The sequence below is a fragment of the Dysidea avara genome, chromosome 4, assembly GCF_963678975.1.
Source record: "Dysidea avara chromosome 4, odDysAvar1.4, whole genome shotgun sequence".
Classification (NCBI taxonomy): domain Eukaryota; kingdom Metazoa; phylum Porifera; class Demospongiae; order Dictyoceratida; family Dysideidae; genus Dysidea; species Dysidea avara.
Window position 1 is genome coordinate 45,951,856 of NC_089275.1, and position 27,398 is coordinate 45,979,253.

The 27,398-nt window shown below is 39.3% G+C and overlaps 2 protein-coding genes across 2 annotated transcripts; one reads left to right on the plus strand and one right to left on the minus strand.

Annotated features, from left to right (window-relative positions):
- Positions 1 to 901: 901 nt before the first annotated feature.
- Positions 902 to 27,286, minus strand: LOC136253906 (protein NLRC3-like). Its single transcript, XM_066046565.1, has 4 exons — positions 27,172 to 27,286; positions 26,816 to 27,100; positions 6,812 to 6,886; positions 902 to 3,588 (listed from the first exon to the last, which is right to left on the minus strand). Exons 1-4 carry the CDS (start codon positions 27,197 to 27,199, stop codon positions 902 to 904), a joined length of 3,075 nt encoding a protein of 1,024 aa, XP_065902637.1. The 5' UTR covers positions 27,200 to 27,286.
- On the plus strand, positions 23,982 to 25,125 carry LOC136254242 (uncharacterized). Its single transcript, XM_066046906.1, has one exon. It carries the CDS (start codon positions 24,010 to 24,012, stop codon positions 24,946 to 24,948), a length of 939 nt encoding a protein of 312 aa, XP_065902978.1. The 5' UTR covers positions 23,982 to 24,009; the 3' UTR covers positions 24,949 to 25,125.
- Positions 27,287 to 27,398: the final 112 nt, after the last annotated feature.

Genomic DNA, 27,398 nt, shown 5'->3' on the forward strand with positions numbered 1-27,398 from the left:
TTTGCACGTTCATCAACACCATCACTTGTAAGGATGCTATAGCTACCTGTATATTCTCTTGAGTAGTTATTGCCTGTGAGCTGAGCTCGCTGTCAACGCTACTCTGCTAAACTGTACGTATTATGTTGTTCTCATTATAGCTTTCTGTAGGCCTGTAGCCTCCTTGCAGGATGGTTATGTACTAATAAATTAATAGCTGTGTGCATGGTCACTAGACTCAGTAATGAGTGCATATCACGATGCCGGGCTGCAATAACTCAAGGAAGACGGAAAAGTAGGGATAAACTTTCAACACGGTCACAGTTTCTAACTTCCTGCTTCACAAACTTAGTATCATTTCAGGCAATATTTCATCTTTCAGAAATAATTTCAGAAGTGATCCATGAAATTCCAGGTTGTTACCAACTCCTCACCATTAACACATTAATTTTATTAATACCCTAATTTGGTGTTTCACTGGTGGATAGTCTCAACATTCAGCTACAAGGATACTTAATGATGATGTTATGATGACAATAAGATTATTATATCATCGCATGAAAAAATATCATATTGTACAAGCAAGATCCTTATATGGTAATTTATGGTACTATAAGTTGTTACTGCATGGTCAAATAAAAATGTGTAGAGTTTAGATAAAGCAGCTTCCATCCACCTGCAGTAACGATCACAATTAGCTATGTACATGCAAAGTGTATGGAAAAGTAGATGTTCAGAAACTTAAGAAAATATTATAATCTGATGTTTTCACAAGTAATGCTGGAATTTGCATTAGCACATTTCACCAGCTACCCAATCAGGCCATGACGTTTTTCAGAAATATATGCAATGATATAATACTATATGGTGAATAATATATTAAAACGTGTACTGAAAATTAAGTGTGTATAGGTAATTCTTACTATGATGATGTGTTGATTGTAGAGTAGTGGGAGACTAATTCTAATTCTTGTATATTACATTTCCTCCTTGTAATATTGATGTATTCAACTTCTCTCTCCACATTATAATTATACTTTAGTCTATAAGGAAGCCACAGTTTAGTGATAGAGTTGTTATGGTGTAGGCTCCTCATTATTATCATGGCTGGATCTTTATGTATTGTATCATCACCATACAGTAACAGTTCCTTTAGTGTCTTGTTATTAGTAATAGCTTGAGCAATTGCTGTGGCTCCATCTTGACCAATAGCATTGTTATTCATGCCTAGTACCTCCAGTGACGTGTTGTGTAGTAAACTGTTTGCAATTGCTGTAGCTCCTGTGGATGTAATTTCACATCTATTAATGTAAAGTTTCTTTAGTGTCTTGTTATTAGTAATGGCTTGAGCAATTGCTATGGCTCCATCTTCACCTATAGCATTGGAATTATTAAGCGTACCACCTACCTTAAAAGTATGTGGCTGAAGTTGAGTGATGATGTCACTAATGAGAGATGATGATGCTGCAGTGAGGTGATTGTCACTAAGATTAATCATCATTATTTCTTGTTTGTTGGTTTTGTCCCCACAGAGGTAGTGGTGAAGTAGGTTGATGCCATGATCTCCAATGCCACACCCATCCAGGTTTAGTTCCTTCCATTCCCTGTGTAATCTTGATAAGAAGAATCCCAGGGACACCACCTGGTGTGGGAGGAGACTGTTGTGACTGAGGTTAATCTCACCATTATCAAATGATTTGGACAAGATGTCACATAACTTGTCATCTTGAGCCTCTTGGAAACACTGGAACAAGTAGAGAACCTTCACTGGGTCCTTCAAGATGCCTTGTGAGATAGTTAGAATGTTGGATATTTCCTGATCAGAAGCTGATCCTTGTTGGGATGGAGCAGTCACCTTTCCTGAGATCACTTGTGTGTTAATATTAGTAGTAACATGTTCACTGTTGTTAAGATCATGATGACTGGATACAGGATGATACCCCAGTTGTTGTTGTTGGTAAGGATGATACACATTGTGGTGTTCCATTAATGGTTGAGAGAAAGATGTGAAGTTTTGACTTCTTGATTGTGTTAGCGTGTACCTGACTGGTTGGGTTGGAGTAGTTGGTAATGAGGAACAACTAGCTGATAAGAACCCATGTGTAATAGAGGGTGATAAGTGATCATGATTTGTTGTAAAAGCACGAGAACTATGTGAATGAGAAGGTTTAGAATATGATAGATACCTTCTTAAAGACTGACACCGTCCACTGGTTATACCACAATACATGATCCACATGTTGGAGAGGCGGACACTCTTACTATCAGGATCAAGTTCATCATCATCATTATCATCATCATCATCGTATTCAGTAACAAGAAATGACTCCATCATTAGTGTGTACACCTCATCCTCTGGTAAGGTTGCTACATATTTGGCAGCAAAATATTCTTGTATTCCCAAGTGTAGGAAGTTGAAGGATTTGGTTGGAGGACCAATTTCATCTGAACAATAACATTCAACAGATTGTAATAGTCCATAACAAGTGGGATCATCCCTGCACATGACAGGTAGGTCACCAACTGTGAATACTATTTTGTCCTCTACAAGACCATCAAATGCAATTTTCTGTAGTTGTAGTAGTACTTGTTGGACTGGCTGTGGTAAGTGTTCCATTTTGTTGATGCGTTCATTCTCGGCAATCTTCCCTGTCCTCTTAAGATGACGACAGATTGTGTGCAGGATGAAACTTGCAAACATTTTGGTAGCAGTTGGTGGCAGGGATCCTAGTAGACACAGGAAAACTATGATTGCCATGTTTAATGGTATGTAGCACATTGCATCAATGTTGGGATACTGTTGAAAATGTCTCTTTAATGTTTGTAGTTTAGAAGGAGAAGTCTTCAAAGCACCATCAATGTATTGTTCCCTACTAGATTTCTCAAATCCAAGAACTTCTATTCTTCTGTCAACACATTGATGTAGACAAGCTGAAGCAGATGGTCTTGATGTCACCACTACTCGTGCATTATGTAAAGTGTCTCCTTCAATGAGTTTCCTTAAGAAAGATGTGTGGCGTAGTTCATTACTGAGTTCATCAAATCCATCAATGATGAAGGTCACTCCAGCTCCATTAGTGTTGTGCAAGTAGCTCAAAACAGGTTGTACCTGATCTGCAGGTATTGTATATTTCACCAGCTCTTCTGTGCTGGTGATCTTCTGCACATTGGGGTCCCTTAACATCAGTAATAGTAGCAGTTTATCTGATGTGAGCAGTTCATTGTTAGCCCACTGTAAACAGATCTCCTTAGCCAGTGTTGTCTTACCAATTCCAGGGTGACCCTCTATTAGGATACTAATGGGACATTGATTATCTGAAGTGATAGGAATGAATATTTGATGGACATTGTCCAGTTTAATTGATGATGTTAGTTCAGGTATTTTGTGTATGTCTCCCTTAGTGCGTATCCAAGCTGCCACTTTTATGTCTTCTTTAGACTGTAGCTGTTTAATTTTCTGATGTACTAGGGCTACGTTGGTGAAGGTGTTAGCATGGAATGGAGGCCATGGATCTTTTCCTGCTGACAATATCACTAATCCTTTACGTCGATACCTTGCCTTGATATTGTCAGTAGTGGCCTGCTGTAATTGACCACCTCCTATAGGACCTACGTACATGCATACAGATATTATTAGAAATAATATTGTAGCAAATGTAACATATATGCAGTATGTGTTATTCAGTGTAGAATGAACATTTAATGTTGTACTTACATTGTAGACTATTGTAACTTAGGTAACACCTGTATGTGCTATTACAAATATAAAAAATGAGGAATTGCATTCAATCAGGGATCATCATACAGTACGTACAATAGCACTGTATATTAGGGATCATGGAGGTTTCGGTTTTTCCGGCCAAAAATATCACCAAAAACCAGCTTCACAATGCCATCCTGGTGCCTTGGCAATGTTGGTTAGGCATAACTCTGCCAAAAGTGTCTTCAGTACAACCCTAAATGCTTCTGATAGATTGCTACAAATTTATAAAAAAAAAACTTTTCTACTGCTGCATGCCTGATCTCTTCAGACAAGCGCAACTTGATAATGGCTAAGGCTATGGGCTTGATTTTTCACTGTTCGACGTCACTTTGTCCTGAGATGTGCCTTTTGGCATACCGCAGTATGTACAGTGAGCACATCATGGGCTTACTTTTGTCCTCCTTTGTGTCCCATTGCTTTTCGCCAACGGCTAAAGGTGTTGATTTGTGGTAGCTTGATGGTTTCCCTACAGAAACCATCTGTACTTCCGTGATGACTGGATTGATTGCAGAGGCTAGTGTATGTAGCGCTGTGTGTCGGGCTGAACATAGCTGAAAGTGAAGCATAATGGACACTTCACTTTCGAGTCAGCGATTGATATATGGGGTGCGTGTTCAGTCAAAAATAATAAAAAGGTATAATAATAATGTCACAAAAAAGTAAACAAACAAGTATAAGGAAAAATTTGCATTTGAAGTTAGGTAGCTCCATGGTACTTCTTTGAATGTAAACAGTTAAAGTTTTAAGCAAGTAGGTCAATAATAAGTCCTGACTTAATTGATGTACGTACATAGTGCATAAATGCTAGTTGATGCAATACAAAATGATGCAATACAAGATGATGCACATTGTCATCATCAAGGATGCCAGAGAAGATGCAACAACTGAGATGTGGGCGGGCCTTACAACTTTAAGAGAAATACTAAAACTTGATGAAGCCATAACTAAGTCTTAGCAACAATAAAGGCAGCATTGCAAAAATGGTATTATGGTGTTTTATCTCTCAACATTGATGCAGTAGCTAGTGCCTTGTTAGTATCAGTGGCCAAAAATTCCTCCAGATGGCATCGTAAAATGTCAATTTTTTCTGGGGAAATACCCTAGACAATAGATGCCTTAGAGTAGCAATCAGCACATCTTTCATTGTGACAGCTGAGTCTTACCATTTTCATGTTTGCTCTAATCATCCATGTAGATATTTATCAGTGCTAGATGAACACAAAGTGACTAAAAAGTCTATCAAAGTGATACTTGTAGATTACATCACTGCATGTCCCATTTGCATATAGCATTTTATCATAGCGGGATCATGGAGGTTTACACTTTTTCACAAAAAAAGATTGACCAGACACCAGCCTCATAGTGTTTTATTATGCCTTGGCAGTGTTGGTTACAGAGTGTAGGTACAACCAAGTACAAAAGTGCTCCGAAATGCTTCCAATATGAAGGTTGCTATGAAGTTTTTAAAATAATTCAGAAGGAGTTTCTGACTGTGTATTTGTGGTAGCACGCAATGGCTTCCCTACATTTATAACAGGAACTGTCTGTATATCTGTAATGACTGGATTGATTGCAGAGGCCTTTCTTGTATACCGTTCTTCATTTGTCACAAGCTGAACATGACCGAAAACAAAGCATAGTGGCCACTTCACTTAGTTGGGGTGTATCATATGCTCAAACAAAAACTTTAAGTGTGACACAGTGTTGTAAACATGAAAGGTTGCTATCCAAACTCTCTTTATATACCCCCATAATGTTAATATTTGTAATGTTGATGTTGCTATAATGCTCAACAACCAGTGTTCATAATGATGTGAGAGTGGTGGGTGATATATGTCCATGACATTCTGTATGCCAAGATTATTATCAGATTAGTACAATTTACAACAGTGCACCCAGTTGCTGAAACAGTATTTATTTACTGTATTTAATTTATGAATAGTGAACTCATAATACAACATATACACTTACATAATAAATGAAGCACTATTGTGCAAAACCTTCGTGGAAATTGAATAAACATATTGATGTACTATTTTCAGATCTGTAGTTTTACCCATAAAATAAAGTAACTATCATATTGCATTACTCTGTGTCCACAGCCTTAAGCTGTCACGTGTGCAACTACCACCTTATCACGTGACATGACCGTGTGTTGGAAAATGTGCAAATCTTGGTTATTTATCTGGTGGATAAGCTTCATTCATTAACTTTAAGTGGGCTTCATTACTTCGGTGTGGCTAGGCATTACTCATGCAGTGGATTAGTAACTTTGGTGCTTGTAGTAATAAAATTACTTAATACTATATAACAACAAATATTAGCGAATCTAATATTTGCTATAAATTGCAGCTAGTTGGCAAAAATTTTATTTGGTGAAATACTCACTGAAAAATTGGCAGTGCATGTGAGTGTCGTAAGGACGAAGTGTACATGCTGCATGCATCTAGTCACTTTCATGATCGAACCTGGTTTGGATCTGACTCGCTTTAAAGAATATCCTGGTCTTGTTGCACAGCCCAATTTGTTTCGTGGGCCATGTCCACTTGTCAGGATCATTTGCTGTCTGTAGGCAAACGAAGAGTTCCACCCATTTATCAATGGCTGCACATGAATTTATTTCTGTGGCTATCTGCAAGTTTATGTGGAGCCACCACACCCACTAATCAAGATTAGTGTACAAGTTCTAGCCTAGCCTGTAAGCCACACCTATTGCATGCGTGAAATCACACTAATTTGTATTTAAGTAGTTAGTTTGTCGAAACCTGTTTCAAAAGCCTTGTCACAAGTTATGAAAATAAATTTAAACTTGACAGTTTAGTGACGAATCACCAATTCACCATAATTTAGTTCACTGCAAAATTTAATTGATATACAGTATTAGACTCGTTACAGTAACTTCATTACTTAGGTAATGCATTACATTTGTAAGTAAAGTAACTTGAGTTGTATTACTTGGCATAATTTGCAAGACAACTACAGTAACCCTCAGTGCCCCAAGGGTTATTAATTAAAAATGCATTAAGCAATGAAGCTTATCTCATTCTATATACAATCTTATGTACATACCTAACTGATGTGAACCACAGCTGGTGACTATTCCATGTTTATCTTGACCATCACTGCTGCTATTTATGGCAACACCTATAAATTGCAGATACAGCATAACTCACTTGTACACAGAGTTGGGGGTACCTAGTTACTTTTGTAACTAAGTTATGCAATATAATGATTACTGTTACTTTTAAAGTACAGTAAGCTGGTAATGAAAACATCACTTTATTACGTTTGACAATGCAAGTGTCATTTATACTTTCCTTGGAAGGAACAAAGTGACAATGCATACTGTATTTTCCATACAGTATTAGTATGTTAATTATCCACATAACTGTACTGTGAGAGTAATACAGTACATTTTACACAAAATCGGTCAAGTAAAAGTAGAGTTATGCAGATACGCAGAACGGTTATGTAAGGAATGTTACAAAGCAACCCCTCTAAGACAACACGAATAATCATGTGCGTGATATATTGCAATTTGCTAAAACTAGCCAGACTAATCCTACTAACTGGTCCTACGACTAGAAACAGACACTTACTGATAGTCTGTCTGATCAGTGAAAATCAAAGCTGTTCGGGCATGCAAGATGAATGCTCTGAGAAAGAAGATCAGGAAGTACAATATAATAATCACTTAAAGCACCACCTATGCTTGTGTGTACAAAAAAATACAGCACTGTGGGGGGTGGTGGTGGTCAAATATAGCCCACAGCTTTGCCTCGTGCTGAATTATCCTCTCAACATGCCTCCATGTGCAGCATTTTCCATACACACTTGCGGCAGTGCTTTAAATATAAGGTATGCAGCCTAAAAACCAAAGAATGTAGTTGAGTACAAGTAGGAAGGTGCTTTTAATAAATTATGGCAACTTCATTAGGGTGTGGCTGGCTAAACCATCAAACAATTGAGTAATTAAACATCAAAGGCTGGGTTAAAAACAGTCTGTAAAGACTGTCACAGTATGATAACTGGTTATGTTAATTTATCACAATAAATGATCAGGGCCGGAGCCAAGAGATTTTGAGTGGTCAGGCCATCCATGGACTGAAATGCATGGAGATCATACAGTACCTCTGGACCAGAGTTGGGGTCGTTACACTTAAAATGTAACTAGTTACATATTACTTGTTATTTTTACGCGATGTAGCGCGCTACAGTTACATATTACTTACTGAAAAAGGTAACAAGTTACATATTACTCGCTACTCTAAGGGATGTTACTAGTAATAATATTACATATTACATTTGTTCGTTACAAACTATAAAGTAAGTCCAACCTTCTAAATACAAGCTACCATCCTACAACTACAAGTAACACGAGCGAGACACGTGTTTCTCTGGTGTAGTTCAGCCACAAACACATACTTTGTTGTTGTATCTTGGCCTCAAGGGCACTGCACACTGCAATACAATGCGCCTTAAAAGGAAGTAACACGTTAACATATTGGGACCAAGAATTTTTGGCCACTTTTTGCTGCAATACAGAGGTGTTTCTCTTTTAGAAGTAAAAAAGTATAAATATTTGTACTTACTATGGAGGTTTTTCTATTGTGTCCTTAATTCGGAGAGTTCGTTATGAGAGGTTCCACACTATAGTCATGCACAGTACTTTTTATTTTTGACACTTAAATCAGGTTTCATGTGATATTCAACTGCATGTGGTTAGCACATACAACATGCTAAGCTATGGGGCCTTGGGGCATGTTCTCCCAGAGAAATCTATGGAAATAGGTGCTCTGAAATAGCATCTGGAGGCTATTAATTCATACAAGGTCTCTTTTCCTTTTTGTTAACATCACAAGGATGTATCTTGCATAATTTTGTTGTGTTACAATACAATTTCACTGGAACTTTTGAAAAGCAAAACTGAAAGGATAACTAATCTGTAATGGCTTGGACCAAGCAATGTAATTAGAATAGTGGCTATATTTTATACCGAATGCTCTATATAGAGTATCGCAATGACTGTTCTATTAGAGTACATTGTGGTGACTACTCTATTAGAGTATCTCAATCTTCAGTTTCCTAATTTAAGTAGCTGAAAAGTGTCCAGCCCTGTAAACGGTTATGGTATATCACTAATAGTTATACCACAAGCATGAGTGCTTTGCCTGATATATACGCATGAGCACAACGGCAAGTGCGTATATATCAGGCAAAGCATGAGTGTCCATGGTATAACTAATAATATGTAGTTGACACTGGAAACAACATAAGAATAACTACAAGGAGTTGCTATGCTAAGAGTTCAAATGTATGTGCAATGACACAAGCATACAGTTTGATTGTGGGTTTATACAGTGAGCAAGGACATTGAAATGCAACTTGATAATGATGGTTTAATGCTGGTATAAGTGCTCCCAGGTATTCACCATAATAATCGTGAGTAAATTATAGCCATTACAGTCGTGCATGAATACCACTTCACCACCAATGGCTCAATCTATTTAGCACAAGACAGCATGACTTGACTGTTATAAGTGCTTCCAAGTATTTACTATAATAATCGTGAATAGATTGTTACAGTATCCATGAATAAAATTAGTCGCGCATAAATACCACTTTGCCTCTAATGGCTCAATTTACTTAGTGTACATTATGTAACACCGAGACAGGCGTCTAAAACTTATCAAAACAGAACTCACTTATATATATATATATATATATATTAAAACAGCTCCATTTCAGTCAAAGGAACTAACACAATTTGAGAAACTACAAATAAACCTAATCTCACAATCGATCTTAAGATGTTTGACTATATAATGGCACAAAGAGATAGCAAAGAACATCAAAGAAACCTGAGGATTTCTCGGAATGGCATATGCACACTTAACTGCAACATCTTGAATTAACAAGATATATATGCACTGCCTTAATGAGATATACACACTATCTCAGCTCATTAAGGCAGTGCTATATCTCATTAACATTTTGAGCTAGTGCAATATGTGATATATATATGCACTGGCTTTCCTTTGATGTGAGGTGTGAAAGTGGTGGATATACACACGTAATATAATTATTATAAAGTACAAAAAGAAGTGAAATCCACACAAAAATAGCCAAGCTGTGAAAAAATGGTGCGGCCTTAAAAAGCCTGGGTGAAAAAGTTGTGAAATCAAAGGTGGCGGCCAAGAAATGGCTGCAATGATGTTAATGCTAATAAATTTTAACAATGCACACAGCCATTATTAAAATTTTTTAGCATTAACATCATTGCAGCCATTTCTTGGCCACCACCTTTGATTTCACAACTTTTTAAACCAGGCACGCGCCCACACCCAGCCGAAGGCCGGCTGTGGGTGCATGCCAGATTTACTGTTTTTTTTTGTAAAAGTGTGTGTACCTAGCTATCTACCTATCTTTGTCTGTACGCACCCATGTGAGCAAAATCATTAAATAATGATAAAAGCAGCTTTTACGTAAGAAGTAAAAGCAAAATGAAGTCTGTATTAAACTTCTGCACAGGTGAACTTTGCTCTGAGGTGGTTTCTTTTCGGTGGACTGAAATACAGGTGTGGCGACTTTTAATTCTCTGTAAACTACTTTCCCTTTGAGGTTTTCAGGCGTTTAGCAACGTAATTGTACAAATTACAAAAATTTCATGAATTACAAAATACGAGAATTAGCTAATAATATTATTGTACAACCAAAAACTACCCTATTGTAAAATAGTAATATAGTTGGTTAATTCATAGTAGCATATACTATCTATGGTTAATTCCAGATGAATTAGCTAGCTGCATGGTGCCTGGTTTTTAGAGGTAGCACAACATCAACTTGTTTTCATCCAGGCTTTTTAACATTTTTTTTCACAGCTTGGCTGTTTTTGTGTGGATTTCACTTCTTTTTGGACTTTATAAGACCCCAAAACCAGCCTATGGCTGACTTTAAGGTTTGTTTTTACTCACATTTCTTCTTTTCTGCGTAGATACAATGATGATTATTGAAGACAGACTTATAAATGTATTTCATTGTTTAATATTTGATAATATTATTGTAATACTCTAATAGAGTGCACATTTTTTGAGGACTTCTAATAGAACATACATAGAATGTTCTAGACCAATCTAATACTTCTATTGGTAGATCTACGAAATTACAAATGTTTGATTATAAGCAGATTTCAACTGGAAATTTCATTTATAAAGCAGAAATTAAATGAGGTGATCAGCCAAGGTAGCAGTGGTTCAGTGGTTAAGGATGCAGGTGTTAGGTATGGAGGTCCCTGGTTCAAATTCTGGTAAGTTTTTTTTGACAAACTTTTTTTACCCCGCGGTGACTGCTCTATTAGAGTATCTCTATCCCGCAATTTTACACTTTACTTTATAACTTTGTTGCTGTAACTCTATTGCTATTCAAATTATTAAAAGGCACTGCTACGATGGTCAGCCTATCTACGCACCAATTTTCAAGTTATTTCTATCTAATCCAAAACAGCCAGCTGTAAAAAAAGTGTGCGGCCCTCAAAAAGGCTATGATGAAAAAAGATGTGAAATCCAAGGTGGCGGCCAAGAAATGGCTGTGATGGTAGGTTAATGGTAAAAATTTTAATAACAACAATTCAGGTGAATTTTTGTGCCGCTTGGTCTTGGTAAAAAATTCATCTGAATTGCCGTCATTAAAATTTTTACCATTAACCTACCATCACAGCCATTTCTTGGCTGCCACCTTGGATTTCACATCTTTTTTCATCATAGCCTTTTTGAGGGCCGCACCCTTTTTTTACAGCTGGCTGTTTTGGATTAGATTTCACTTCTTTTTGTATTTGTATACACCAAAGCCGGCCTATCCGGCCATAGACCGGCTTTGGAACTTTTTTAACCTGTCTTTTTTTCTTTTCCACAGGAAGAAGAAAAGATGAAGCAGATGTACTTTAAATATTTCTGATTTTATCAGTAAATGTACAAATTATATATATAATGCATATATTTATTACAGAACTCTCCATGGTGGTTTCTTTGTAACTGAACACTCTACAAAGTGACTTCTTCTTGCTGCTCTCTCTATAGGGTGAATTGTTTGTAGCTGAACAATATACAAGTAACTTCTTCTAGCTGATCTCTCTACAGGGTGGTTTGTTTGTAGCTGAATTCTGTGCAGGTGATTTGTTTGCAGCTGAGCTCTTTTCAGAATGGTTTCTTTGTAGCTGAACTCTCTACAAGGTAACTTCTTCTAACTGATCTTTCTACAGGGCAATTTGTTTGTGGCTGAATTTTCTACAGGGTGATTTCTTTGCAGCTGAACTCTCTACATGGTGGTTTCTTTGTAACTGAACTCTCTACAAGGTAATTTCTTCTAGCTGATCTCTCTACAGGGAGATTTGTTTGTAGTTGAACTCTCTACAGGTGATTTGTTTGCAGCTGAACTCTCTACATGATGGTTTCTTTGTAGCTGAACTCTCCACAAGGTAACTTCTTCTAGCTGATCTTTCTACAGGGTGATTTGTTGTAGCTGAACTCTCTACAAGGAAACTTCTTCTAGCTGATCTCTCTACAGGGAGATTTGTTTGTAGCTGAACTCTCTACAGGTGATTTGTTTGCAGCTGAACTCTCTACATGATGGTTCTTTGTAGCTGAACTCTCTACAAGGTGACTTCTTCTAGCTGACCTTTCTACAGGGAGATTTGTTTGTAGCTGAACTCTCTACAGGTGATTTGTTTGCAGCTGAACTCTTTACATGATGGTTTCTTTGTAGCTGAACTCTCTACAAGGTAACTTCTTCTAGCTGATCTCTCTACAGAGAGATTTGTTTGTAGCTGAACTCTCTACAGGTAATTTGTTTGCACCTTAACTCTCTACATGATGGTTTCTTTGTAGCTGATCTCTCCACAAGGTAACTTCTTTTAGCTGATCTATCTACAGGGAGATTTGTTTGTAGCTGAACTCTCTACAGGTGATTTGTTTGCAGCTGAACTCTTTACATGATGGTTTCTTCGTAGCTGAACTCTCTACAAGGTAACTTCTTCTAGTTGATCTCTCTATAGAGAGATTTGTTTGTAGCTGAACTCTCTACAGGTGATTTGTTTGCAGCTGAACTCTCTACATGATGGTTTCTTTGTAGCTGAACTCTCTACAAGGTAATTTCTTCTAGCTGATCTCTCTACAGAGAGATTTGTTTGTAGCTGAACTCTCTACAGGTGATTTGTTTGAAGCTGAACTCTCTACATGATGGTTTCTTCGTAGCTGAACTCTCCACAAGGTAACATCTTCTAGCTGATCTTTCTACAGGGTGATTTGTTTGTAGCTGAACGAAACTTCTTCTAGCTGATCTCTCTACAGGGAGATTTGTTTGTAGCTTAACTCTCTACAGGTGATTTGTTTGCAGCTGAACTCTCTACATGATGGTTCTTTGTAGCTGAACTCTCTACAGGTGATTTGTTTGCAGCTGAACTCTCTACAAGGTGACTTCTTCTAGCTGACCTTTCTACAGGGAGATTTGTTTGTAGCTGAACTCTCTACAGGTGATTTGTTTGCAGCTGAACTCTCTACATGATGGTTTCTTTGTAGCTGAACTCTCTACAAGGTAACTGATGTCTCTACAAGGTCACTAGTTTGTAGCTGAACTCTCTACATGGTGGTTTCTTTGTAACTGAACTCTCTACAGGGTGACTTCTTTTAGCTGATCTTTCTAGAGGGTGATTTGTTTGTAGCTGAACTACGAGGGCTTTGATTTCTTTTTGCATGCTTTGCTAAAATTGCTATAAAATGTAAATGTGTAACTAGATTGCCTCGATCTTTGGCACAAATGAAGAGCGTGTAACGGTGGATTCACGTACCAAGCATGTTGTGAATCTGAGGAATATTCAATGAGTTATGAATGTTTATTTTTGTAAAAAAAGATCAAATTTCTGTCATGGCTACAGGGTAAACTGAGTATTAAGACACACGGTAGTGTGTCGTGCGGCCCAAGTAGCCGGCGTGCCACACCGTGAGTATATTTACAGGAAGAAAGTAAACGCGATTTTCACACCTTTGTAGCTCCGTGATTCCTTATCTTATTAAAACCAAAGTTGCTACAGAAATGCCGGCGAGGTAGGGGAGTCCACATACCAAATTTGAAGAAAATCGCTCCAGCCATTTCCGAGATACGAGCGGCCAAAGTTTGGGTTTTTTTTCTTCGTTTTTTTCTTCTTCTACTTCTTCTTTTCGCACACTTTGAAAAATCTGCAATAAAACACGAATGCGTGCTTGGATCGGGCTCAAATTTGGCACACTTAACGGGCTCATTAAGGCGAATCTCAGTACCAAGTTTGGTAGGAATCCGATGAACATTCACGGAGTTATGACCGATTATCTGCGTAAAATAAGGTCGAAGGTCTGTCACGCCCACAGGGTAAACCGCTTCAAGGAATGAGCTGAAAATTGCTATGTAGATGGAGTAACTATCGTAGGAGTGCCTTTCTGTGGTTTGAAAGGAATCCAGTTAAAGGGCATCGAGATATGACACAAAACCCAACCTATGTCACAATTACGCGATCGACTTTTATGAATAAAAAAACTATTAGTTTTCACGCCTACCAGCCAAACCGCTTAGAACAGTGAGCTGAAAATCGGTGTGTAGCTGGAATAATTATCATAGAAAGTCCTTGCAGTAGTACAGAAGAATCCGATTACAAAACACTGAGTTATGATTCCAAAGCCAACTACGTATTGGCTACGAGGTCACATACTTTGACATTAAATCTTGCGTCGTCAACTATCAACGCATTTCGACACTCATTTTTTGTGACTACACCTTTTCTTTGGAACTCAATTCCTTTTGAAATTTTATCTCAAAGGACTGCTGGCAGTTTTAAGACTAGGTTAAAACATTATCTTTTTTTTGTAATTAGGTTTATTGATTTTGTAATTATTAAGTAGTTCATGTTCCTTTTGTATTTGTTTGTGTGTAATTGTACATGTGAATGTATGTTCTGTGTTGGGGATCACCTTGTACAGGCAGTATTGCCTTTTGTGTTACCCATCTTTGGAAAAATTGATAATAATAATAATAATAATACGTGTAGCATATGCGAGATCGAGATACTCTAATAGAACAGTCACCCTAATTAAGCATTCAGCTACGTTTATAACTTATTCCATTATAGAATTTCTTTGGCATTGCAAGTTATTCTGTAGGGAGTTCAGCTACAAACAGTTAATCTTATAGACAATTCAGCTACAAGCAAGTCATCCTGTAGAGAATTCAGCTACAAATATGTTGCTGTAGAGATTCAGAACATTATAAGTCACACTGAAGAGAATTCAACTATAAACAAGTCACCTTGTAGAGAGTTCAGCTACAACAAGTCACTCTGTAGAGAATTCTACAAAAAAAGCTACCTAGTAGAGAGTTCATCTAGATCAGCTACAAACAAGTTACTTTATGCAATGTTCAGCTACAAGTAAGTCACTCTGTAGAGAGTTCAGCTACAAACAAGTCACTCTGTAGTACAAACAAGTCACCGTGGAGAGAGAGTTCACCAACTTTTCAAACACACCTTAAGTAGTTAAAGTCTAAGTAGCTAAAGTCTTTGAGCAGGCTGTAGGACCAGGTGTCCTACCGACCTTCAGCACTTGTGCTGTAAAGCATTAATAAATAAATAAAAAGCAACCAATCAAAAAACCACCATGTAAAAGAGTTCAGCTATACAAACAAGATATAACTCTATAGAGAGATCAGGTAGAAACTTAACAGATCACACTGTAGAGAGTTCAGCTAGAAACAAGTCATCCAGACTGAGTAGACAGATCAACTAGAAAACATCACCTTGTAGAGAGTTCAAATCACCCTGCAGATAGTTCAGCTACAAACAAATCACCCTATAGAGAGATCAGCTAGAAGAAGTCACCTTGTAAAGAGTTTAGCTACAAAGAAACTACCATGTAGAGAATTCAGCTATGAACAGATCATCCTGTCGAGAGTTCAGCTAGAAACAAGTCATCCTGTAGAGAGATTAGCTAGAAGAAGTTACCTTGTAGAGAGTTCAGCTACAAAGAAACAACCATGTAGAAAGTTCAACTGCAAACAAATCAAACTGTACAGAGTTCAGCTACAAACAAATCACCCTGTAGAGAGATCAGCTAGAAACAAGTCACCCTGTAGAGAAATCAACTAGAAGAAGTTACCTTGTAGAGAGTTCAGCTGCAAACAAACCATCATGTAGAGACTTCAGCTGCAAACAAATCACCCTGTAGAGAGTTCAGCTACGAAAGGATCACCATGTAGAGAGTTCAGCTAGAAACAAGTCATCCTGTAGAGAGATCAGCTAGAAGAAGCTACCTTGTAGAGAGTTCAGCTACAAAGAAACCACCATGTAGAGAGTTCAGCTAGAAACAAGTTATCCTGTAAAGAGATAAGCTAGAAGAGGTTACCTTGTAGAGTGTTCAGTTATGAACAAACCATCATGTAGAAAGTTCAGCTGCAAACGAATCGCCCTGCAGAGAGTTCAGCTACGAGAAGATCACCCTATAGAGAGTTCAGCTAGAAGAAGTCACCTTGTAGAGAATTCAGCTGCAAAGAAACCACCATGTAGATAGTTCAGCTGTAAACAAATCATCCTGTAGAGAGTTCAGCTACGAACAGATCACCCGGTAGAGTTCAGCTAGAAACAAGTCACCCTGCAGAGAGATCAGCTAGAAACAAGTCATCCTGTAGAGAGACCAGCTAGAACAAGTCACTTTGTATGTAGAAAGTTCAGCTACAAAAAAAAATTACCCTGTAGAGAGGTCAGCTACAAACAAATCTCCCTGTATAGAGATCAGCTAGAAGAAGTTACCTTGTAGAGAGTTCAGCTACAAAGAAACCATCATGTAGAGAGTTCAGCTGCAAACAAATCACCTGTAGAGAGAAGAAAAAAACGAAGAAATTAAAACAAAACTTTTAACACCCATATCTTGCAAATGGCTGTTGCGAATTTAATCAAATTTGTTGTGTGGCGTACCCTACCTAGGGACCCGCCGATTATGCTGGCATAATAATGAACATAATAGATGCCTGAAAGCATTGAGCATAATGCTAGCATAATAGGCAGAACACTTATGCATTACCATAAATTCTTGCTTATCAAAATACATATCACAGAAAAAGATCGATATACTCTAATAGAACAGTCGGAAAATAATAGACAGCTGACTGTTCTATTAGAGTATATCAATCTTTTCCGTGACATGGATTTTGACAAGCAGGGATTTAGAGTCTATGCTTCAGCAACTTACTGTTTTCTCATAAAGTGCAAATTTACTAGAAAAACACGAGAACTGAGGTATAAATATTGAGCATAATATGGGCATAATAGGTAAATATTGAGCATTAATTTAAGCATAATAGGCAAAATTTTGAGCAGTGCAGCATAGCATAATAGGTAAAATAATGAGCATAATCGGCGGGTCCCTAACCCTACCTGGAGGACAGCAAAACTGGTGTGCTTTGGATAAGGGTCCATGGAGCTATGCATGCATGAAAAGCTGTTTTCTTTCTTCCTGTTAATATACTCACTATGTGGTCACTGGCTTTCTTGGCCACACACAGTAAGTACACAAAAACATTTGGAATTTTCTACTAGAGTAGGGACCATAGCACATCAATAAAAAGTAATGAAAAAAGTTGGAGTAATCCATGATATTAATCATAGTAAAACAATAAGAACTGCACTTGTTTGTTAACATTTTTTTGTAAATAAGTATTATGACTGGTGAACCCACGCATACTGCACCTGAAACGGCACCACGCGCCCCAGCTATTTCAGTTATCATCTGAAAAGTGAAGTGTCCATTATACTTCATTGTCAGCTATGTTCAACCCATTACATAGCATTTCGGATCAAGAATTATTGATGTGATTACACGCATGTTTTAATTTAATTGCACAAGTGTGTAATACGGCACAAGATCTGCATGCCAGATAGACTATACACACAAAACATAAATAACATGCAGTGGTTATACCACAGGCACAAGTTCTTGGCCTATATTATTGTGTATCAAGGCATAAACTTCTAAACAACCTTTCCCTCTAAAGTGACACCTTCACTGAGCATCAAGTGGTAACAGTTTTAGTGTGGGTATACTCACCGTCATCTGCTGTGAGGAGGATTCACACCAAAAAAAAGCTGGTAGTTATTCAACCAATAGGGCAAAGGATGCATATATGTTTAAATGTAGAAACTGTATTACTACTAAGTAATTGGGAAAAGGAGTTCAATTTTTAGTATCAAGATTAAGATGCTCTAATAAAACAGTCACTATTCTAATAGCAATTTGCCTGATCATAAAGAATGGTACCACATCATCAATGAATTCTCTACTATACATGTATATGTACTTCTTGAGCAGTCCAGACTGCTCTACAAAATTACAGCTGGTCAAATGTATACACAAGCAATGATAACTGACAACGATAATGATAACAGCTACAAACATTCACATAAATGCACACAACCACATAGGTTAAGTATCTCTTTAAATTCCAATTCTGTATAAGGTTAGGTAATCCAAACATTGCAGCACATGTTGCTGTCAGATATTCAGTGCTGGACACTGTAAAGTTGTAACATAACGGAACATACACACTCGCACAAAGTTGTTGGCTACCGTGCTAGCACAGTCATGCTTACCAAGTAAACCAACCCAGGGATATCTGTGCATTACTGAGGTGTTGCGAGCCAGTGCAGGAAATCCTTATGGAGCAGGACTAGTAATTCACAGGATATCTCACAGGTAAAGGGGTGTGCACGTAAAGCCCCACCTACAATCCTGAACATGCACACACACACACACTCATGCATGCACGCTACCTGCAATAACAGATAACCATTCTACACAACCATACATGAATGTATGGTGATGTAAAGTGTACCCCACAACTATACAGCTTGTAGCTGCTGTGGACTTAGAATTTAAAAAGTTCATGTAACAGTAACAAACACTATTGTTAGTATTATACATTATATAAATACAGTATGTTGTTGTACGCATGCGCGTGTGTTGAGTGTGTGCTTTAATAAGAAGGTTTGGTCTGTTCCTCGTGGTGAATACAAACGTCGTGGACGTTTCAGTGGAAGTCCTACCGAGATTCAGCCAGCAATAAACTACTTCATAGGCACTCAGGATCAGTAATTTTTATCCGCCGTGCACTCGGAGCAGACATCATCGTTGGGACCCGCCGCTACAGTCCATCATATCAATGGACGACATTCAAGAGTTGTCGGGAGAGGAAGATTTACCCCTAGGAGACAGGTATCACCTGAACTCAAGAGGGCTCAAAGCTGCATGGATCCAACGTATAGCACAATCTTTAGAATTGCCGACGTTAGCTTCTACGTCAGAGGTCAGACAGATGATCGATGGAAAATTAGCTGATCTACAACAGGAGGCTACGAATGTACAAGTGATTGTCTAGGGTTAGAGTGATGGAGCTGCCATGTTTTTGGTTAATTATTATTATTATTATTATTTGTTAATTGGTACAAGGAAGACAAAGTCTTATAAAAACCAATCTCAATACATCTAAATAAAATCAAACCGGCGGTCATATAAAAATACATCTACTTTAGTCTTAAAGATCAGTACATTAGGTGCAGATACAATTTCGTGGGGTAAGGTGTTCCAATCATTGACGATTCTCTGTGAAAAACTATGACCTCTAATAGCAGTGTTAAAGCGATTTTTGTAAAGTTTGAGTCCATTTGATCGGGTGGGGTTGGTATTAACAGTAAAAAATAGTCTTTGTCCACAGATACTAAATTGTTCAGGATTTTGTAAGTCAATATTGGTATTAACAGTAAAAAAATAGTCTTTGTCCACAGATACTAAATTGTTCAGGATTTTGTAATGAAAATGAAATTATCATGACAATTAATGCACACCACACGCTCACGTGACTAGTCACGATCAGTCGGTTACCACGAGCGGTGCACCGCTGCATGCATCCCCCGGGGGAAACGAACGAGTAACTCAATTGTCTGCTGAGTTAGAGATCGCAAAGCATAAGATTGAGGAACTCGAGTCTCAACTAAATGCATCCATGCTGGAGATCGAGTCCTTGAAGGAGGCTCTAGCTAGACACAAGCAGAAGGTAAAACGCTTATGGAAAGAAAACTGCGACTTGTCCCTTGCACACGAGGATGAAGTCGATTTAAAGGATAATGAAATTGCAGGGGCAGCTACGGCGGCTGGCGACCACGCCCTCCCGTAGAGAGAGCACGACGATAGAGCGACCTACGATGAACCTTGACAGTAGCCGTAACGATGGCACGGAGGAGCCGCCACTGATTGACCAAGGTCAGACGGGTATGGTGCCGACTGTAAGGAGAGGAAAAGCACCCCCTGTAGAACCGTTTACTGGAAAAGGAGTGGATACTTTGTTTGAGGAATGGTTGCCAACGTTTGAGTGGATGGCAGCATGGAACAACTGGAGTGAATCAGAAAAACTACTACAGCTTGCTGGCCACTTGAGGGGTAAAGCCAGACAGGAATTGGCTCTATTGGGAGCAGGTGATAAGTCATCTTATGACAGTGACATCAGCACTGAAGAGTAAATTGGACCCAGGCAGGAAGGCTTTGGCAGTCCAAGATTTTCGTCACCTCGCACAAGGTAGAAACGAGATGGTTGGGGATTTCATTCGCCGCCTTGAGCAAACTTTTCATAGGGCATATGGGTATGACAAGGTTTGTGAAGAGACTCGCAATACTCTCATGCATGGTCAATTGCAGGAGGGCCTGAAGTATAGTGTAATGTCAGCACCTGCAGTGTCTGGAGCACAGACATATCCAGAACTTTGCCTGGCAGTAAAGAATGAGGAAAGGCGCCAACTGGAACTGGCCAAATGCAAACAGTATGTCCCGAGAGGCCCCCAATACCCTGACAACTACCCAAGAGACAAGCCTGCGCAATCTATAGGAAACAGACAAGGGACACAGTCATTCCCTACTACACCTTTCCCTAGAAGATGTTACATATGTAATAGCACAGACCACATAGCCAAATACTGTGAGGCTGCTAAATCAGAAAGTAGTGGGTGTAATTCACAAGATAGCAAAAAGACATTTACATCTCAACCAGGGGCTAAGAAGGTTGAAGGTGGAACAACATGTATAGATGTTGAGGATGATGAAGCACTGCAGCCTGAAGAGGATTCAATATTGCAGCTATTGTACTCCGACTCAGAAAGTTCAGATGACAGTGTTAATACCATTAGAGTTAGCGACCGGGGTAGTTTGCCGCAATGTGTGCGTGTATTGATACAAGGAGTGCCTGTCTATGGCATTATTGATACAGCAGCGGACATCACGATCATTGGTGGTCAACTTTTCCACAAAGTTGCAAGTGTGGCACACCTTAAGAAGAAGCATCTTAAGCCTGCTGACAAGACACCTCGTAACTATGACCAACGGCCATTTAGATTGGATGGTCGTATGGAGCTAAACATTGCCTTTGGGGACAAAGAAATGACAACATCTGTATACATCAAGTTAGATGCAGTTGACCAGCTGCTCCTCTCGGAAGGTGTATGTCGCTTGTTAGGCATCGTCAGCTACCACTCGGCAGTGGAGACATGGAGAGGTGGTGCAGCAACTAAGAAGAAGGTTGACCAGTGTAAAGATGTTGGTTATGATGATAAGGTAGCACATGTCCCCATAGTCAGAGTCGCAGCAGTGAAGTCAATTCGTGTGTTACCACACCACAGTGTTGCGGTCCCAGTGGAAGTGACTGGTGTTGACGACAGTAGTGGTACCTGGGTAGTAGAGCCAGAAGAACTTGACAGTTTTCAGGTAGAAGAGTCCATGCTTCAGCTGTGCAATGGAGAGAATCCACACATTATTGTAGTTAATTCTACAGGTTTTACTCAGACTCTGCCATGTGGCACAAGAGTGGGCACAGCAGTAGAATGTAGTGAAGTTATCCCTACCTCTCAAGGAGATCATGACCTGGAGAACTTGGTGAGAGTAAACACAGTTATGTCCCATGACCAGGCTACATGGCGACAGCAGAAATTACAACATCTCTTGACAGATAACAAGAGCAACCCACAGAGAGACGAATTGCACCTTCTGCTCTTACAATATCATGATGTTTTTAGCTTGTCTGAAAATGACCGAGGTGAGACGGATATTGTGCAGATGACGATTGACACAGGAGATGCCCCACCTCAACGCCAACGTGTTCAACGTATCCCTGTCGCTGCTCGTCAAGAAGTTGCCAAACTGCTGGATTCAATGCAGAAATCAGCAGTAATCCAGCCATCTAGTAGTCCCTGGGCAAGCCCGGTTGTCTTGGTGAAGAAAAAGGACGGAACACTGTGTTTCTGTGTAGATTATCGCAGATTAAACTCAGTTACCAAAGCCGATTCATTTCCTCTGCCCAGAATCGATGATATCTTAGATCAACTTGGCCATTCTAAATGTTTCACTACCCTTGATCTTAAGTCAGGATATTGGCAGGTGCAAATTCATCCCAATTCATGTGACAAGACAGCATTCATCACTCACGACGGGCTGTATGAATTTCGTGTGATGCCCTTTGGGTTGATGAATGCACCTGCGTTATTCCAAAGATTGATGCAACGTGTCTTTGCTGACTTGTTGACAGAGGAGGAAAGGTTTATCGCAGTCTATCTGGATGATGTACTGATATTTTCCCCAACTCTTGAGGACCATAAGGTACACCTTTGTAAAGTTCTAGACCGGCTACGTGCAGTTGGCCTCAAGCTCAACCCAAGTAAGTGCCATTTTGTATGTGATTCGGTTCATTACTTGGGACATGTCATTACACTTGATGGGTTAAAACCAACATCTAGTCACATAACTGCCGTACAGGAATTTCCAGTGCCTAAGGATATCAAAGCACTTCGACAGTTTTTAGGTCTGGCTTCTTTTTACAGAAGATTTATTCCAAATTTTGCAAGGATAGCTGACCCCCTACACAAATTAACTAGGAAGAATGTTCCATTTGAATGGTCTTCACCCTGTCAGACATCCTTTGATGTGTTAAAGAGCAAACTGGTGGTGTCTCCTGTTTTGGCATACCTCGACTTTAGCATGGACTTCTGCATTGAGACAGATGCTAGTGCTCAGGGCCTTGGGGCAATATTGTCGCAAACTCAGAATGATGGTGCTCGACACCCAGTGGCTTATGCCAGCCGTGCCTTATCTCCCTCAGAGAGGAACTATGCAATCACAGATTTGGAAACCCTGGCTGTGGTCTGGGCAATCAGTCATTTTCACCATTATATTTATGGTCATCATGTCACAGTACTCACAGACCACTCAGCAGTCAAGGCAGTCTTAGAGAATCCTAGTAAGAATGGACAACATGCGAGATGGTGGCACAAAGTGTATGCAAGTGGATTACGCAGTATACAGATCATTCACCGTGCTGGAAAAGAAAACCTTCATGCTGATGCTTTGTCTAGACAGCCACACCTACCCTCTGCTACATCAGTGAAGCCAGAAGATGACCAACAAGTGTATAGTATTACTAGTGCAACTGACACACCAGTTACCATTAGTAGCTTGCTTGAATCTAACTCTAAGGACTTGGGTGCTTTTGATGGAATTGCAGTGGAGCAGCATAAAGATCGAGATATTAACATGGTAATTGCTTACTTGGCAGATAGTACCTTACCCACAACAGACTCCCTTGCTCGCAAAGTGATGGTTCAAGTTTCCTCCATGACTATGGAAAAAGGTATTCTGTATTACGTTGACACAAAACAGAACTGTAAGCGGGTTGTTGTACCCCAACACTTACGGGATACAATTATGGCTGAGTACCATGGTGGTGTAATGGCTGGGCACTTCTCAGGAGTCAGACTGTACAAAGCACTTGTCAAGCAATGGTACTGGGAGGGCATGTACACTGATTGTGTAGCTCATTGCAAGGTCTGCCCACAGTGTGCGGTTACACAAGGTACAGGCAGAAAAGTGGTTCCTCCTCTTCAGCCAATCCCAGTCAGTCGTGTATTCCAAATTGTGGGTGTGGATATCATGGAGCTGCCAAAAACTAGCAATGGTAACCGCTATGTAGTTGTTTTCCAAGATTTCCTTTCTAAGTGGCCAATGGTATTTCCTGTTGCAGATCAAAAGGCAATTACCCTGGCCAAACTGTTAGTACAAGAGGTGGTGCCATTCATGGGAGTGCCAGAGGCCCTATTATCAGACAGGGGCACAAATCTCTTGTCCCACTTAATGATGCATGTCTGTGCTTTGCTAGGTATCCAAAAAATGAATACAACTGCTTACCACCCGCAGTGTAATGGCCTCGTTGAGAGATTCAACTGCACATTGAAAGCAATGCTACGCAAACAAGCAGTCACATATGGTGCACAGTGGGACAAATTCCTCCCAGGTGTGTTGTGGGCATATAGAAATACCCCTCACGACACCACCGGGGAGAAGCCATCTTTCCTTCTAATTGGTGTTGATTGCCGTACTCCAACTGAGGCAGCATTACTTCCACCAACCAGTTCAGATCCTATTAGCGACTTTGCCGACTACAGACAGGAACTAGTCCACACTCTTTCCTCAGCTAGACTGGAAGCAGCTACAAATCTTAGCAATGCTCAACAACGATACAAGAGCCAACATGACAAGAATGTTCACACCATTGACCTTAAGATTGGCGATTGGGTTTTAGTGTACTTTCTGAAAGAGGACTCTGGAAAGAATCGCAAGTTATCTCGCCCATGGCATGGGCCTTACCGTGTAATTGAGAAACGAGATCCTTATGTCACTTTATGCAAAGTGTACTTTCCTGAGCATGGCAACATCCAAGTGCACCAGCAGCGTATTCAACTGTGCCCTTTTCAATTTCCAGCAGGATATTATTGGTACGGTGCAAAGGCTGTAGGGCCTGGACATCCCCCAAAATGGGTTGATTGGATGTTAGGAGCACATGGACCATTCCATGATATGGTACAAATGGTGGACCCCTTAACTGAGACACTAGATGAGACAAACCATGCAAGTGATATTGCAGGTAATGAAGATATGTCAACTGTAATAGTTCAGGATGATGGGTCAGGTCATGAAGATGATGATGGGGTGCAGCAGCATGAGCTAGTTAACACTTTAAATACAACAGACCAAACTACACCAATAGGTGTTCAACCAGAATGGACCAGGACCAGAACCATTCTCCCTCCCCTGAGATACAGAACATGAAACGCTTGAGGACAAGCTACTTTCACAGGGCGGATGATGTAACAGTAAAAAACACTATTGTTAGTATTATACATTATATAAATACAGTATGTTGTTGTACGCATGCGCGTGTGTTGAGTGTGTGCTTTAATAAGAAGGTTTGGTCTGTTCCTCGTGGTGAATACAAACGTCGTGGACGTTTCATTCACCTGATTCTTTCATTACATTCCAGTTCTTCATGTATACTGTACAGCCTATAGTATGCTTTTATGCAGTTAGCCATGACTGTGCTCAGGTAAATATTGAAAGCCAATTTTATCATAAAGTCTAGTTGTTAATCATACATGTATATTAAGCACATATCATTTCTTTAACACATATTTGTTAAATTTCTTGTACTGTATACCAGGAAAGTTTGGCAAATTTGGTGAGTGAGTGGTGTTTTGCAAAAAATAAAATCCGTCAAATCATTAGTCTGTATCAGCTACTAACAAATTTATCCCAAACGTTTTCTCACCAAAGTCCTATAGCTGCAAATTCACCAAGTTGTTTCCTAATATACAGTACATCATCATAGTTGATAAGTGCATGAAGACAAACACAAAGCTCCAACACAAGGTGCAGCTATACAAGAGAAGTTTCTCAACTGTTAAGCATGCAGTATAATCAAGAGTTCATAGTAACTCTTCTCTTCTTAATACTATGAACTCTTGTTATAATGGAAGTGGTAATTACCTGTTTGTATGCAAATATTCATGAGTGGAGTACAGAAAGTGGAAAATTTACTTGGAGTGGCTTATAATCATTTCTAACCAGAGTTGGGGGTAAACGCGTAACGGGGCAATAAAGAGTGAAGTAGCAAGTAATATTATAATTGATAATTATTACATCCAAAAATTGTAACGAATGCAACGCATTACTTCTTTCTAAGGCACATTGTAGTCAGCCTCATGATTGGTTGCATTTTGGGCCAATACAGTACTAGAGACAGAGTTGCAGACATGCATGAACAAAAGAGTGGTAGTGTATGGGGAGTGCCTTAGAGGCCAAGATACTACAACAAAGTATTTTATGGCTGACACCAGAGAAATCCATGATTTACTCGTGTCACTTGTAGCAGGAGCTCATCGAGTCTGTAGGACGAGGGAGCATGTAACTCCGCATACTCACAACGTAAACAGCAAAGTTCAAACATGGCGGACATATCTTAACATAGTATATTCCTTATATAGTAAAAGTTGTATCGTAGGGTAAAGAATTACGTAATAATCATGCCACAAATATGCAGCGCCTGGATTAATTCGTGAAAGAAAGAGATGGCAAGGAAGGAAACGTCGAGGAAAGGGCTTAACTAACGGAGTGAAATAGTGACAAGATGTTTTGGAGACTGCTAGGAAACATTCTTGCTTTCCGTGTAATGTAAGTGGGCCGGCTATCAGTCCACGGCAGCAGCACAGAGTATCTGCAGTAAATACTGAAGGAATCGAGTTTCATCGCTCACTGCTGGAGCAAGAAGACTACAGTACTGTGCCAGTGGTAATGGGTTTAGCGAGCATGCGTGGTATGTGTTTATCCTTATACGGTTACTGTTTAAATTACTATTAATAAATTGCGACGCCATGTTTGAATTTCGCCGTTTACGGAGTTACATGCTCCCTCGTCCTACGGACTCGATGAGCTCCTGCTTGTAGTTATAAGCTGAAAACCTTTATTTAGAAGGTTGAGCTACTTTATAGCTAGTAACCAATGAATGTAATGTGTAATATATTACTAGTTACAGCCCTTGGAGCAACAAGTAATATGTAACTTGTTACTTTTTTCTGTGAGGAATATGTAACTGTAGCACGTTACATGGCCGTAGTAATGACTCTAACTCTGTCTAACTCACTTTGTCCTAGAAGAGTCTTAACTTTACTGGCCACATTGTTCAGTCCAATAATTGTAAGAGCTTCTATCACTTTATCCCAACTAGCTAGCACATCAGTGTTCAGCCATTTACTAAACATTTTCCTACAACATGTTTTGGTGTCATTCTTCATATCAGCTGCTTCAATGATGTTCAGTTCATTTTCATGTTTCGAGTCCAGTAACTGTAGTCCTAGGTCATACCAGTGGTTTGCTACTGATGGTATCACGTGATTTACTAGATTTCTCAATTCAGGACGATCACTCCCTAAAAAGATAACAGAGATAATGTTTAAATGACAGCATTACGCAGCGTTAACTATGGTTGCCCTTACTGACCACTTGCATTGATCTTCACCTGAGCCATTCTAGTAGTTGGAGATCGCGGTAGTTGCAGAGAGTTTGATTCTGGGGCGAGACTAGATTCGAGGGCCACGCCTACAATCAAGCGCCTTTAAAATAATTAATTTCAGGCTTTTTGTCGAGTACCGGTAAAACCATAGATAATAGAGTAAAGGGATAGGAAACGCAAGCGATTTCCGGTTTGATTTCCGTTACGCGTGACT

Bases quoted from the DNA above. Each gene is read 5' to 3' on its own strand.
- LOC136254242 (XM_066046906.1), top strand. From the start codon at position 24,010: ATGAATACAACTGCTTACCACCCGCAGTGTAATGGCCTCGTTGAGAGA.
- LOC136253906 (XM_066046565.1), bottom strand. From the start codon at position 27,199: ATGGCTCAGGTGAAGATCAATGCAAGTG. The intron at 27,101-27,171 runs GTCAGTAAGGGC...TTATCTTTTTAG, and splicing joins GGTGAAGATCAATGCAAGTG to GGAGTGATCGTCCTGAATTG. The intron at 3,589-6,811 runs GTATGTACATAA...GCATGTACGTAG, and splicing joins CTGTGGTTCACATCAGTTAG to GTCCTATAGGAGGTGGTCAA.